The following is a 16137-nucleotide window of genomic DNA, read 5'->3' on the forward strand; positions in this document are numbered from 1 at the left end:
TGTACGAAAATTTGACCAAGGGTAAGTGTTTGTCCTAGCTACCACCTAGGTCCATTACACATGCTCTCAGCATATCTTCTAATGTCTGAATCGTTCGTTCACTCTGGCCATCCGTTTGTGGGTGAAACGCTGTACTCAGGTTCAGCTGAGAACCAAATGCCTCTTGGAAGGGCTACCAAATCCTTGATACGAAGCGTCCATCTCTATCAGAGATAATCAAGAGAGGCACTCCATGACGTGCAACAATCTCCCTCATGTATATTTCAGCAAGTTTACTCGTGTTGTCCTTTTCCTTGATCGGCATGAAGTGCGCAGACTTTGTCAGTCGGTCTACAATTACCCAAATTGTATCATGGCCCTTGGGCGTCTTTGGCAATTTCGTTATGAAGTCCATGGAAATCTGTTCCCATTTCCATTGGGGTATTACAGGTTGTTGCAGGAGACCTGAAGGCTTCTGGTACTCGGCTTTAACCTTGGCGCACGTTAAACATCTGCCAACATATACTGCAACATCGCCTTTCATCCTAGGCCACCAATAGAAATCCTTGAGATCTTGGTATATTTTACCTGCTCCTGGATGAATCGAGTATCGTGACTTGTGAGCCTCATCGAATATAACCTTTCTCAATCCTCCAAACAAAGGAATCCAAATTCGATTCATGAAACACAATGTTCCTTCCTTGTTTGGCACTAACTGTTTCTCCATTCCACGGAGATACTCATCCTCAATATTCCTTTCTTTGATAGCTTCTCTCTGCACGGCACGAATGCGCAACGAGAGGTCTGTCTGGACAATCATTTCTAAAGCCCTAACCCTTATGGGCTTAATCCTTTCTTTTCGACTTAGGGCGTCAGCAACTACGTTCGCCTTTCCTGGGTGATACTTATTTCACAGTCGTAGTCGTTCAACAACTCAACCCAGCGTCTCTGTCTCATATTAAGCTCCTTTTGATCAAAAATGTGCTGTAGACTCTGGTGATCAGTGAAGAGTGTACATCTCGTCCCATACAAATAATGTCTCCAGATCTTCAATGCGAACACTACGGCACCTAACTCTAAGTCATGCGTGGTGTAGTTCTTCTCATGAACCTTCAGTTGGCGTGAAGCATAGGCTATGACCTTCTGTCGCTGCATCAACACGCAGCCTAAACCCTGACGCAAGGCATCACATACACCACGAAGTCGTCCGTGCCTTCGGGTAGAGCTAAAATCGGTGTGTCACAAAGCTTGTTTTTCAACAACTGAAACGCTTCTTCTTGCTTATCGCTCCAATCAAACTTCTTGTCCTTTTGTGTGAGTGCGGTGAGAGGTTGAGTGATTTTGGAAAAATCCTCAATGAACCTTCGATAATACCCAGCCAAACCTAAGAATTGCCGAATCTCGGTTGGCGTTTTCGGTGACTCCCAATTCTTGATCGCCTCGATCTTGGTGGGATCCACATGGATTCCATTTCCATTAACCACATGTCCAAGAAACTGGACTTCGCGTAACCAAAACTCACATTTCGAGAACTTAGCGTACAACTTCTCCTTCTTAAACAGCTCTAGAATATCTCTCAAGTGTTGCTCGTGTTCTTCCTTCGTCTTCGAGTAGATTAAAATATCGTCAATGAATACGATTACGAACTTGTCGAGGTACGGCTTGCAGACTCTGTTCATCAAATCCATGAAAACTGCTGGAGCGTTTGTCAACCCAAACGGCATCACCAGAAACTCGTAATATCCATATCGAGTTCTAAAAGCGGTCTTGGGGATACTTTCCTCTTGTATCCTCAGTTGATGGTAACCTGATCGTAGATCGATCTTCGAATAGAAACTTGAACCTTGTAGTTGATCGAACAGGTCATCGATCCTTGGCAAAGGGTATCTGTTCTTGACAGTCAACTTGTTTAGCTCGCGGTAGTCTATACACATACGAAAACTACCATCCTTCTTCTTAACGAACAAAACTGGAGCTCCCCAAGGTGAGAAGCTTGGTCTGATGAATCCTTTATCTAACAGCTCTTGGAGTTGTGTCGACAACTCTTGCATCTCTGAAGGTGCAAGTCGATAAGGTGCCTTAGCCACAGGCGCGGCGCCTGGAACTAAGTCAATGTGAAACTCGACTTGTCTTGGAGGCGGCAATCCTGGTAAGTCTTCTGGAAAGACTTCAGGATATTCCTTCACGACAGGAATATCTTCGATCTTGGGCTCAGCGGCTTCCTTATCAACGATATGTGCCAAGAAGGCAACACATCCTTTCTTCAAACACTTCCTAGCTTTCAAGCAGCTAATGATCCTCAATGGCGTATCGCGCTTCTCTCCGTGAACTACAATCGTCTCTCCATCGGCCATTGGAATGCGGATGGTCTTCTCGTGACAAACCACTTCGGCTTTGTTGCTAGACAGCCAATCCATCCCTATTACCACGTCGTAGCTTCCCAACTCGGCTGGCAGTAGGTCTAGCGTAATTTCGTGTCCTCCCAGTTCTATCATGCATCCCCTGATAACTTCACCCGTTTCCACTAGTTTCCCATTCGCCAATTCAATAGAGTACGGAACGTCTAACTTACTAGCAGTTAACCCAAGCATGTTCTTAAAGTCTAACGATACGAAACTATAATCGGCACCAGTATCAAAAAGAACAGACGCATAGCGTTGATTTATAGGGAACGTACCAGTGACAACATTCGGATTTTGGCGCGCTTCCCTTGCACCAATGTTAAAAACTCGGCCTTGCGCTTGATTTAGCTCTGGGCATTCCCTTTTGAAGTGCCCAACGCCCCCGCAGTTGAAGCATCCTGGCCCTCGGCCATTCCCATTACCATTTCCGCCGCGATTTCCGTTTGTTCCCCGGTTACCAGCTTGATTCGGGGCATTCCCACGATTTCTGTTTCCCCCATTATTTCCTTGCGGCCTGTTTCCATTACCACAGTTGTTGTTATTGTAACCCCTTTGACCACCTTGGCCTGATCCAGCCCAACACGTCTCCTTCGAATGGCCTGTCTTCCCGCAAGATTCACACTTTCTGAGTCGGCACGGGCCGGGGTGATGGAACTGACATGTACCACACTTGGGCAGAGTGCCCATGTAACCTTTTCCCCTATTTTCATCACCAGTCTTGGCCATGGCCGGTGTGTTTGATTCACTTCTCTTTCTACCACTGCTAGTTCCTTGCTTGAAGTTGGAAAACTTGCGTTTGTTTCCCCCGACGACTCCACATGAGTCTCTTTCTTTTTCTGATCATCCTTTGAAAACTTGTTTAGCCTGATGGCTTCTTCAGTCAGTGAGATGCTCAAGTCGATGGCTTCAGTAATGGTTGCTGGTTTTGACGTTGTGACCATGCTCATAATCTGAGGTGCTAACCCCCAGATGAAACGTTCCACGCGCTTGAACTCGGGCGTGACCATGTACGGCACCACATGGGACAGATCATGAAACCTTTGAACATACTCAGCAATTTTTGGTCCTTCCATCCTTAGGTTCCTAAATTCGGTTTCCAATCTCTGGATCTCAGCCCTGGAGCAATACTTCTTGCGCATCAGCTCTTTTAGTTCAGCCCAAGTCATGGCGTATGCTGCAGCCTCTCCTAGGGTTTGAACTTGGAGATTCCACCATGATAGGGCACCGTCAGTAAAGAGCCCAGTGATGTATGTAACTTGTTGTCCCGGTGCACATTTGCTCATTCTTATTGTCGTCTCCATCTTTTCAGTCCAACGAGTAAAAGCCACGGCGCCTCTAGTGCCATCAAAGTTTTGCGGCTTGCAATCTAAGAATTGCTTGAAAGTACACCCTATACAAGCAATGTCATTTATAGGAATTATTAGCAGTCGCACAAGAATCGTCCAAGTATAGTGTAATGTGTCTCCTATGACTGATCATTACCATTTGGAGGGTTGTTGTTGTTGTTCGAAATGTTTCCGCTTGAGTCTCCTTGAGAAGCAGCATATTGTGCAATAGCGGCAGCGATGATTCCTTGCAGTTCTGCCTGGTTAGTCGGCATGCGTCTGTCACATCGTGGAGGCATTTTCTAGAGGATGTTCCATATTGGTCAGGTCATAGTAAGTATGATAATCATACGTATATGTAGTAACATTCATCATTCACATAACATCTCATGTCATAATCATAACAAATAATCAACAATGCATGGATTTAAAAGACTTGCGATTTAAGTTTCATAAACAAACCACCAATACTGTTTCACAATTTCACCATGTGTCAAAATATACTAAGGGCTACATCACCCTTATCTGAGTACAATAAATCAAAAACCAAAATCGTGGTCTCAAAAAGGTCTTCATACTCATGGCTCTAGCACTGTCTTTCCACTAAGAGTAGCCGGTCTGTCGAAGATCTGAAATCCCTGTTGCCCCGAGTATATCCCTAAGCTGACGGTGGAGGAGGAGGTGGAAAATGAGAGAAAATCAATCGGCGCAACTGCACCAAGTCCTCCTCAAGTGCATAGGCAAAGCGCAACACGAAAGCAACCTGTTGATCGAGAGGGAGGAAATGAACGTCTGAATCCTGAGATGATGGAAAGGAAGTGTGCGATGCTGAAAACTGAGTCTGACAGGGACAGTGAGGATGTGGAGCTCTCTCCAACCGCTGGACACATTGCCTCAAGGCATCCCGCTGTAACTGCAGTGACGTGAGCGTGTCCTCTACAGAGAATCCGTCATAGAATGGATGATAAGGGTCGGATACAGGCATGACCTGGGGTGCTGACCATAGGGATGGTTCACCCATCGGGGCTGAAACCGGAAGTGTAATGTGTGGGGTAAATGCAAACTGTGAAGTGATATGGGGAAACTGGGTCTCGAAAGGTGCAGAAAATGACACTGGTGGAACAAAATCTGAATAAGGGACCTGCGGTAAGAACTGGCTATCCTCTGGCATGAATGGGGTGTGGCCGAAAAGCTGACTCGACGATCCCTCCCCAGGTTGGGGCGGAGGAATGTCCTGAAGGAAAGTGATAGGAAGGTCGATGCGGTGAGTATCAGATACGTGTGGGTAGAACAGTGGAACATCGACTGGTGCGGAAATAGGTGCAGCAAGTGGGGTGACGGGGACCACATACGGAGGGTAATCATCCTCCTCAATCCACCCATTGCTGGAGTGGGCGTACCTCGGGTCCATGTGGGTAGCGAACGGTGCAAGGTCATCAAAAATAGCCATGGGATCGGGTATGGGTGCTACATCGGGTATCTCAACGACTGGTGGTGCAACAACGGGTGTATCAGTGACAGTAACGGGGTCAGTGGCAAGAACGGGCTCGGAAGTGACTGGAGCGGGCTGATAATTAACAAGCATGGCAGGAATCGGATCATCTGGATGAGCAGGAGCCTCAGCAGGCTGCTCCAACTCCATCTCCTCATCAGCGTCCATGCGAGGAATGGAACCGAGTCCCAACGGTGGGATATATGAAGCTATCGACTCAATGGAACCTGAAGCGGACGAATCGGACTGAACCTCCATATCAGGAAGCTCGACCATGGGAACAATAGGATCAGCATCTGGGATATCAACATGCGGAACACCGTCCTCCACCGGGGCCCCACCATCCTGGTCTCCCTCCGGGGGACCCTCGATGAGCAGGTCGATGTCACCATCGGGTAACGCGTCGATAGGTTGTTCCTCGAAGGGAACTGCAGCGAAGGGAAGAGGGGCAGGGATTGGGACAAGGGGTAGGTCCTCTCCAGGTGGGCCGTCAGCTAAGGGTACATCATCTCCGAAGATCGGTAGGGCAAAAGGCAGAAAGTCGTCTTCGTCTGTGCTCGTGGTGTCTGAGGTGTAAACTCCCCAATCAGTGGCCATCTAGTCATCAGGGGTAGAGTCCTCGGGTCACTCGCGTCGGATACTCCACTACCGATGATGCCATGGTGTCTGTAACACAACCACAACATATGCACACAGATAAGGTAAGCATGTAAATAAATAATAATGAAATCATGTATGCATCCTAGTCTTCCCAGACTATCCCACCCAATCTCTAAGACTGAATTCCCTAGTCTCTCAGACTAACTCCCTGGCCTCTAAGACCAACCTCCCAGTCTCTAAGACTAATTCCCTGGCCTCTAAGACCAACCTCCCAGTCTCTAAGACTCGAATTTTTCCGAGCCTCTAAGGCTAAACATCCCCAATCTCTAAGATTGAATCCCTCAGTCTCTAAGACTGAACTCCCTCAGTCTCTAAGACTGATACAAAAATTTTGAAAAGTGTATTTGTGCCCTTTTTGTTTGTAAAAATGTTTGTGCCCTGGATCTGGGCTTTTAGTGTATGCAAATGTAAAAATGTTTGAAAACATTTTCGTGAGAGCCCTAGTGATCATACTCTAGACTCGAGAAGGAATCCTAGTTCGCTATGATCGCGGCTCTGATACCAAGCTGTCACACCCTGGCTTTTGCGGAAGCGTGGGTTTATTTGGTGTGACTTCTTAATACCATAGCAACAATCACAACATGCTATATGATAAAAACATATGATGTTCATCCATTAAAATAGTTAAAAAATGCATAACATATTGTTTTAAAACATCAACCACAAGAATGCGTTAAAAAAACATGACTTGTTTAAAAATGAGTTCATAAGACTCGACGAAAAGACTCCCAACAACACAAGGATTTGAGACATGCAACTCGTCCAGGAAAGAGTTACACTTCCCAAACCTACGACTCCGGATGACATCCTTATTAAGTACGCAGCTTATCATGCATCACTTGCCAGATCCAAATTAATTCCCTGAAATACATGTAGTTTTAAAAAGTCAACAAAAAGTTGAGCGAGTTCATGTGTAAGTCTGTGTGTATAAACCGTTTAATATGTCTGTAAGTAATATTGTCCCTGGTATGTAGCAATAAGGAAAAATGATCACCATTGGGTTGCAAATCCAATAGTATATGTGAATGATGCAGGAAGACTCAAACCTAACAAATTTGTCTCCGGTATGAAGACATAGTCACCACCATGGGCCTCCGGCCTCATGGGTGTGGGCTCGCTACACCCAAATAGATCTATCACTCATGTCCCGTGGTCCTACTATGAGGATTAATGGCCTTAAGTGTCATGCCCACCACTCACTTGATCGCGTAATAAAAACCCCTCCTTAAGCTAATCATACCAATTATAAAATGTCTGAAATAATTTGTAAACATGTATTCCACCCCCGAAGTATAAAACCGAAAACAGTAAAGGAATAGGGGGTCATGAACTCACCGTAGTGCGTCTTGACTCGAACTTAACTCTTTCCGCTACACGACAACCTACAACGTACTAATGTCTATTAGACGAACGGGTCGTGCCTTGGCTTAGTGTTTAGTGTTTTGATTTATGTTACCTTGGTATTATTTTGTTAAAATAATAATAATTATTTTAACTTAACTATTGTCTTTAGAAAGATAGTTAGACAACTATTTTGTATCTATATTCTCGAATATTTTACTAAGTGTTCGGATTCTCGGAAAATTTCGGCAGAGTCTCCTCTGTAAATAGAGGTGTCCATGCTTAAATAGCATATCATTTTCTTTTACATATCTCCAATAGTTCATTTTCAATAACCAAACCGACATATAGACAAATAAAACGTTACTTACTTTATTTCAGCTTTGTTACTCGAAACCGGACTGTTTTCAAGGATTTTTATAAAATAGTTATCCTTTTCCAAAAATTACCAATTTTTTACAGAATGTCACATATGTTCCAGAATTTATTGTGTAAAAATATCAAAGTCCAGTTCGTTACCCATATTTTATAGAAAATCATTTTCTCGACTGCAATCAGATTTGTTACTTTCTAATTGCAGTTTACGGAAATATTCACTAAAAATTAACCGTAAGCCCGATTGACGAAATTCCAGTTGGAGTGTCGTCCTGACAATGGTGTCCATCTACTGTAAAAATTCCATGAGTCGGTTTCACTCAGGTTTCAGGTTATGACTTCGAAAACAACACACTTTTTCTGCAGTAAAAATGCAGCTTGAGCTGCTGTCCAAAAATAGTCTTTTAAAAATAGTAAACGGTCTCGAAAAATTACGATTCTAGTGCCATTTTTTTAGTTATTCCAAAATACTCATTTTAGGCTTCAGAAAATCTGTTTTTCGATTTAAAATGATCCCGTTACAGCCTGTTGAAGTTGGCTGGAAATCCAACTCAGCAAGCTGTTTACATTGTAGAAGTGACTAAAAGTGCATAAACGAAGATCCTAACCATGGTTTATTGATGAACAAATGTTAAAACTTCAACCATGCTTTAACCAACCCTAAACCATTCAGATTTCAACCTCACACAACCTTTTTATATATGGTTTTTAGGCAGAATTTTAAGTTCACATTTTAGTGTTTAAGCTTTTGTGTGTGATGAACATTCAACAATTCATAACAAGAATCAAGGTGGAACAAGAGTGTGAAGAGACTTACTACTAGCACAAGGCTAGGGTAGTAATCTTAGGATGAGATGATGGTGAAATGTTGGTGACAAAACTTGAATCAAACTTCCTTGAAAACCTTCAATCTTGCACTTCTATGGATGAATCCTCAATCTTTGAATGAGAGCTTTTAGTGAAAGAAATGGAGATGGTGAAGTATGGTGGTGATGGAATCGGTTATAGAGAGAGGGGGTATATGAGCCGAAATTTAGAGAGAGGAGGGAGGAGATTGGTGTAATCTTTGTAATGATGGAAGTTCTTGGAAACATGCACTCTCAAACCCTAAGATCATTATTGCCTATCTAATGGTCAATAAGAGTGAAGATTACAATCTCAAATATCTAAACAAAATATTTTCAAATCATTAGGGTAGATTTTCGGTTGGTGGGGGTAAAGTGTAAATTTTTGGTAATTAGTAGGTAATTATTAGAAGGTTAAGGGTATTTACAAGTATAATGGGTGTATGTCATGTTTACATGGTGCATGGGGATTTTTGTGACCATAATTTATTTAAAAGGATAAAATAATATTTCTAACAATATTTTCGTGTCTCGGGTAATGTCTGGTTGTTCGGTTTCGTATCGTTCTGTTAAAGCGTTTAATTGTCCCGTAAAGCGTCTTTTGTGCATCTTTTTGTAACGAAATTAATTCCAACACTTAGGAAAGTGTCCAGGACCATTTAGTCAATACTCTGTATAATATGAGTGTGTTAAAAGCTAAATTGTTACTAAAAATGCGGAATTCTGTAATTAAGTTGCGTTTTAGGCACTTTCCGGCACTCAACTATCACCTAGTGACATAGTCTTATGGTCCTCACTTCCCTACACTCCATACTGGTGTAGTGTTTTATTCCTGGCCCATACTGGCCTAAAAATAGTATCTGTCTAAGTGCTGGCATTGTCAGCATGTGTCTGAGTTATCCGCTTACTGTGCTAATTGTGCTTTGTGCATCGGGTCTGTCACTAAGAGTCTGTATGAAATGGAGAGAGTGACTGTATGTAAAGAATGCACATGTATGTATATAACATAAATCAGTAAGTAGTTTAAAGCGTCAGATGTAGTCAAGCGCAGTCATTAAGCACATAATTAGGGTTAATTAATTTGTACAGTACCTGTAATTATGCGGGTTGTCACAACTTGCACCTTATACTTTGTTTCTTAGAAGAAACGAGTACTTGGGATTTTTGTGGAGATCGCGAGCGATCACAAAATAGAAGAAACTACGAGAGTAGTTTGATTTGCAAGGAACCATATCCTTGGTTTCGGTATTGTAGGGGTATGCCACACATACGCGTAATCACATTGATTTCGTACATCAAATTGGAATAAAAAATTTATTTATAAACCAACTGAATTGTTTCAAGATTCTTGGATAACAAAAGGAAAATGTAAAAGGTTAAATGTTCAAAGCTGCATCGTCTTTAGCGCGTGCCTCGTTAGCATTAAATGCTCATACACGGGCTAGATTCGCATTAAAAAGCTTTGGGCAATTGTTTCTGAAATGACCCATCTCGCCACAGTAGTAGCAACAACCTGGTGGAAAGCGAGCTTGTGCTGGATCTGCTTGAGGTTTAACGGGGTTCTTAATAGCTCAGTTCGGGGCAGATCGACAAGTATTTGCTAAGTGAACAAGTCACCCACAGGAAGTACATTGACGACACCATAAGTGAGCTTGGTGGTGAGCATTACACTTGTTGCACAACGGTGCGGTACCGGCATAAGGTTTCCTTGCAGGAGGTTGAGCTGGTTGGTTAGGTTGAGGAACAACCACAAACTTTTGTGAAGCCTTATGCTTCTTGGATTCCTTGGAAGGTTTAGCTTTGTTTCCGTTGTTTTCCACTTGAGTAGTATTAGCTGCTTGTTTCTTGTCGCCTTTGCGAAACAGTTTCCCTTTTCTGATTTGGGATTCAGTTAAGGTAGCAGCTAATTCGATAGCCTGTCTAACAGTGGTAGGGTTGTTATCACTAACAATGTCCTGAACTAGGTCAGGAAGGCCATCGATGTATTTCTCAATTGCCTTATCCAAAGGCGTAACCATGGTTGGACACAACAAGCTCAACTCCTCATACCGATCGGTGTATACACGATGTTCTCCACTATCATGTTTCAGGCCATGGAATTCGTTCTCAAGTGCCATTTGCTCATGTCATGGGCAGAACTCCTTCATCATATGAGCTTGAAACTCTTCCCACATTTGTGCCATTGCCACATAGGCACCCTTATCCCTCATCACACCGTTCCACCATGTGAGTGCTCTTTTCTGGAATACATTCGATGCAAACCCAACCTTTCACCCGTTCGGGCATTGAACATGACGAAATGTGCTTTCGAGACTCTCAAACCACTGTAGGAGCCCAGTAGCTCCTTCAGACCCAGTAAATGTGAGTGGCTTAGCTGAGTTGAACTGTTTGTAGTTGCACGGAGCGGGTGCATTGTGATTATTGTTGTTGTTCGCCTGATTTAACTGGGTTACTAGGTTTTGGAGCACAGCAGCGATTTGCTGAGCGATCATGGCTGCCATAGCGGCATCTTGAGCTTGATCACGTCGAGGAGGCATCCTCAAAGAGCGGAGAAATATGATAGAAAACGAGTGAGATGATATTGGATAGTCAAAATTGAACGTTAAAAATATCGACGAAGCATATGGATTGTGATCATTTGTTCGTTACCTAAAACAAACAAACAATACAGTGACTAATCAAAGTAAATGGGTCTTTATAATGTATCACGAAGACATGCTTTAGCCTATAAGTGGACACTCACCCCAAGAGTTCCCAGGTAAGAGTGACTAGTCCGGTGATGCGGATTTGTACGAACACTCTAGCCTTAGACAGAAAACTTAGGGTACAGGCACCGACCCTTTCGGATTACACATGTTCACATTATTAAAGCCCAAACTTTGACGAGATTTTGAAAACACCAAAGGCTTAAAAGCTTAAAACAAATCATCTAAGGATAGATGATTTTATGGTTTTGGAAAATTTTTAACTCCAGAGAATGAATTATGTTTTGTTTTTTGTAATCACCTAAGGATAGGTGATGGTATTGTATTAAGAATCTAAACGCAAGAAAACTCGCGTTTAGGGTCCTAGAAAGGTTATAGACTAGGTCAAGAGTATTACTAATAACCTAATTCCCTATAACCATGGCTCTGATACCAATCTCTGTAACACCCCGATTGCGTAATACAACAAACCGCGGTGGAAACATCGGGGAGTCACGTTACAGGAATTGTTTCACAACACATGGTATTTAATGTTTTGTATTATTTCATTAATACACTCATTGTTTTGTTTCATACCAATCAAGTACAAATAATTGTCTTTCAAGTTTTAAAGTCACTAAGGCCCGCGTCCATCCTATTTGAAGTAACAAATCAATCATCAAATAATAGTTCCTAAAACATATGTGAAAAACAGTCAGCAAAGAAAGATGGAGAGTACATAGGTTTTGTGTGTCAAATTCATGGCTTTGAATTCATATTGCAATACCTCATCCGACTACTAGAGTCGACGAGTGTGAACCTTGAAATCAAAAAGTGTTTGATATTGCAATATTTTTTTATCAACTTTTACAAGTTGATATAAGTAAAACAAAACCTTGTAGCCATGAATCTTGACCGAAAACATTTGTTTTACAATAAGCCAATTTAAGAGAAAACGATATATGGTTTATATCTTTAAGTGAAAATCATTGTGTGACATTGTTTCAAACCATTTGTCCTTGTTATAAACCAATCGTCCATTGTGCGTGTCATAAACCATTGTACGTGTCATCAATCAATCGTTTGTGTCATGAATAAATCGTCCATGTTTTAATTGTGAAAACTTTTGGTCGTTCTTTAATGAACACATTAAAACCTGTGTGACTCGACTATACCACCCATCGGGTATCTTTAATAGACCCTGAAAGGTCTCTTTAACAAGACTAACAAATCAACACATGATTTGTTAATCAGAAACAATTTTTGTCGTTCCCCAAACTACCCACCAATCCAGTGAATAGCCTAGTAACTGGATTGTCAGTCCTATGGTACCATAACATACTACTGGTCAGCTTGATCAAAGCTAATGAATGTCATTCGTGTTATGGATAATGCACCAACAAGTTCGTTCACATTATTGAAATCGTCGTGTTTTATATAAACCATAGACTTTGTTTTTGAAAACTTGAAAATGATTTAGCACATATGAGTCACCCCAAAACATTTAGCAAAACATAAAAAGGGGAGATATGTACTCACTTGGGAATGCAAAGTATCCTTGAATCAAGTGAAATATCAAAGCTTCAAACATGTCCTAATGTGTCGGATACTAGGTTAGTGTAACGGTACATAATCGGCAGAATCGGATAGAATGAGGTCTTTTAAACCAAATGAGTGTTGGAACTCATATGAAATGGTTTAACAAACTCAACATTCTGATTTGGAATGAATCCTAAGTGCTTTTGACCCGTTATGACTCGTTAAGGTAGTTTACGCTACTCTAACATGTCATTTGCGTAAAAGTGTGTTCGAATGGTTCAACATCTCCTATGATAAGTCTTAAATGCCCAAAAATGTTTGAAAATGTTATAACATCAGTTTAAATGTCAAAAATTTTGTTACATATGCTTAAAATGAATTTATGCGCAAAAAGGGCATTTTGGTCATTTTTAGGCATATAACTATAGACTTAGCATATAACTAACGAAACGACGTGACCATAAGGTATAGCCTCAGGAGGTTATTCCCTATACAACTTTGGTCACAAATATGTGTTTGGTCGGATCCTCAGATAGACCAAACGGGTCGGATTCGAAAGTTAAAGCGGTGGTCAAAACCGCTCGACTTACGACCTTAAATAAGCACTAAACTAGAAGTGATGACTTAAACATGTCAAAACATGTTTAACTAAGTTGCAAAACTGATTTGGTATCAAAACTTTGTGTTTTAATACCTAAACTTTGACTCGTCACTTTGACTAGTAAACGTGATAATCAGTAGGTATAATCGCAAGGGATTATTACATTCGTGATTATGATCACGTTGCAAAGTTCGATTGAACTTTGACTTGACCAATTATGGTCAAAACCGAAAGTCAAACAGTGAGTCAAACAGTTTGACTTTCAGCTCAAAATAGCTAAAAGAATTGCCTTACACTAAGATGAGAACTTACTTGTGTTGAAGAACACTTTAAGATCTCAGGTAGCAAGCCTCCAAGGATGGAAGCAAGCTCCAATTATTGGGAGAGATGAGAAAATGGAATGAGCAAAGAATGAAGAAGAATTGGGTGCTATTTATAGTTGTTTAGGATCATGCCAAGTGATTGAGTGTTTAGCAAGGATTCACAAGATTGCAACATGTGTTAGGATCAGGTCTTGTGCTTGGAGAACACTTATCTTGGTCCCCAAACAAACAAAACAATCAAAACAATACAATGTGCAATCAGCTGTTGCTGAAAAACAACTTTCTGCATAGACATGGGGCTCGCGTGGCGCGACCAGATGGGCCTCTGGCCATCGCGTGACGCCACCCCTTTGTGGTTGAGTTTCAGAAGTTATCAAAACAGGTCCCTGCAACATGTTTAATGAGTTTTTGATGTATTTAACCCTCGTTAACCCAAATTTCATTCTTTATAAGGATGTTAAAGCATAAAGGGACTTGAACTATGCCCGGAAATGTTGTGGATGCGGGCGTTCGGTTGTACAGTCGCGTTTTTCGCTTAATTACGACGACGCTTTAACGAACGCAAAAATAAAAACCGAAATTGGGTAACGAATATATTTTTGCATTCTCATCACTAAAATACAAGATTTTAATGATTACAAAAATTTTTGGATGTGCGTGCGTGTTTTGTATTAAGAAATACGCGAATCGGCAGACTTTGGTAGTTTAACGCAAATAGTCCCTGAGCATGAATAAACATGTTTTTGCCATACCAAACATTTCAAAACTTATTTCTAAGTTATGTAAAGGGTATTTACGGTATGTCTAGCTTGTGTCACTATTCTGAAGTGTACGTTGCGTTAAACTGATTACGTTTGCGTATCAGTTTACGTATAACTTCTAGAAAAGCTTTGAGGGGTAGAAATTCTACATGGACTGAAATGTGTGAATGTCACATGTAATTATACCATTCGCGGGAATGAAATACAAGATTTCATTAGATAAATTGTTCGGAATTGTACAAATGTTTTAAAGGCATAAATGTCACAGAACCCTTTGTAATCACGGCCTTTTAACAATGAAATGAATCTGAATGTGTTTATGATGATCGGTTGTTGTTTATTGTCTTGATTGTATGATCGGTTTCCGTTTACATCCACAAGTGGTGAACAAGGGGATTATACACACGTTTACCTTGTAGATCCAAAATCCTTGATATCTATGTTGTTTAAGGGACCTACGAAAACACAGATACAATTAAGCACGTCGCAACAGTTTGCACAAAATTTGTAACATATTAAATTAAATATTAAAAGAATGAAAAGGGTCAATGATGTTATTTTATATAAAAAAAGAATAAATGTTGAACGGTGTGGTAGATTTGATGACATGTACGTTAGTGCTTCGATTACTTGTGCATTAGTATTCACAACTCAATTATGAGTAAAGACGTATATAAAAATAAGCGAGTCACAATGGCATACCCAAAATTATATATAGTTTTGTATTTGGAATGTTATAAGAGAAGGAACAATCAAAAAAATAATTCAAAATAAAATGATAAAAGTTGATTTTAATAATGAAAAGAAACAAAAAAAATTAAACTACCTTCACTAAACATAATTCTTTCTCAAATATGAAAAAGATGATAACAAATATAATATACTAAAAAGCATTTAAATATATATTATAAAAACCATATTTGCATTTAATTAGTATTTAATGCTTGGTGTTCAAAGACACCTATTGTATAATTGAAAATAGTATTACGTGAACCATTAAAATATATATTTTAAAAATAGGATGTTGGTGGTTAGACCTACCAGTGGGGTTTTCACGCTCTTTGCTGCGAGCCTTTGGTCATTATCGGTCTGGTTCATTGCAATACCAGTACCATACTGACACTTGGCATAACAATCGTTGCCGATCGACACGTGTTTTACATCGACTAAAAACAATAAAAACGAATACTAGTACCGGTGTCGGTGTTGTTCGGTTGGTATCCGTCCGTTACAATATCGGTATCGTATTGACAATAGATATAGCTTACGATACCAAACAAAATACTTTATTGCAAATATAATTTTTTGTTCAATGAATTTTATACCGCCATGTCGAGAAAACTATTAAAACGAATACGGTACCATTACCAATGTTGTTTGTTTGGTATATGTTCGGTTTCGAACCATAAAAAAATCAGCTATATATGGCTCGTTCGTATAGAACTTTTATCGAACCGTACATAATAATAATAATAATAATAATAATAATAATAATAATAATAATAATAATAATAATAATAACAATAATAATAATAATAATAATAAACACATGATGACGCTAATAATAATAATAAAAAAAACTATACTTATGTTATACGGTACCGTACTAATGTTGTTCAGACAGTATCAGTAATATTAAAAAAAGAAAATCATTAAAAGTTACAATTAAAGAAATATGTTTAAGGTTAAAAGTAAATATAACAGTAATCTATAGGAATATGGAAGTAATAGAAGTATGAAAAAAACTATATATATTACTATAAAACTTAAATTACTATTCATGATCACTTTACAGTTATATACAAGTTGG

General features: G+C 40.3%; 1 protein-coding gene across 1 annotated transcript; it reads right to left on the bottom strand.

The window, feature by feature from the left end:
* Window positions 1–4364: 4364 nt before the first annotated feature.
* LOC110869902 lies at window positions 4365–5795 on the bottom strand. Its single transcript, XM_022119105.1, has one exon. The coding sequence runs from the start codon at window positions 5793–5795 to the stop codon at window positions 4365–4367; it is 1431 nt and encodes a 476-aa protein (XP_021974797.1).
* Between the last annotated feature and the right edge of the window lie 10342 nt (window positions 5796–16137).

The sequence above is a fragment of the Helianthus annuus genome, chromosome 8, assembly GCF_002127325.2.
Source record: "Helianthus annuus cultivar XRQ/B chromosome 8, HanXRQr2.0-SUNRISE, whole genome shotgun sequence".
Taxonomy (NCBI): domain Eukaryota; kingdom Viridiplantae; phylum Streptophyta; class Magnoliopsida; order Asterales; family Asteraceae; genus Helianthus; species Helianthus annuus.

Coding starts and splice junctions, on each gene's coding strand:
- LOC110869902 (XM_022119105.1), bottom strand. CDS start 5,795: ATGGCCACTGATTGGGGAGTTTACACCTCAGACACCACGAGCACAGAC.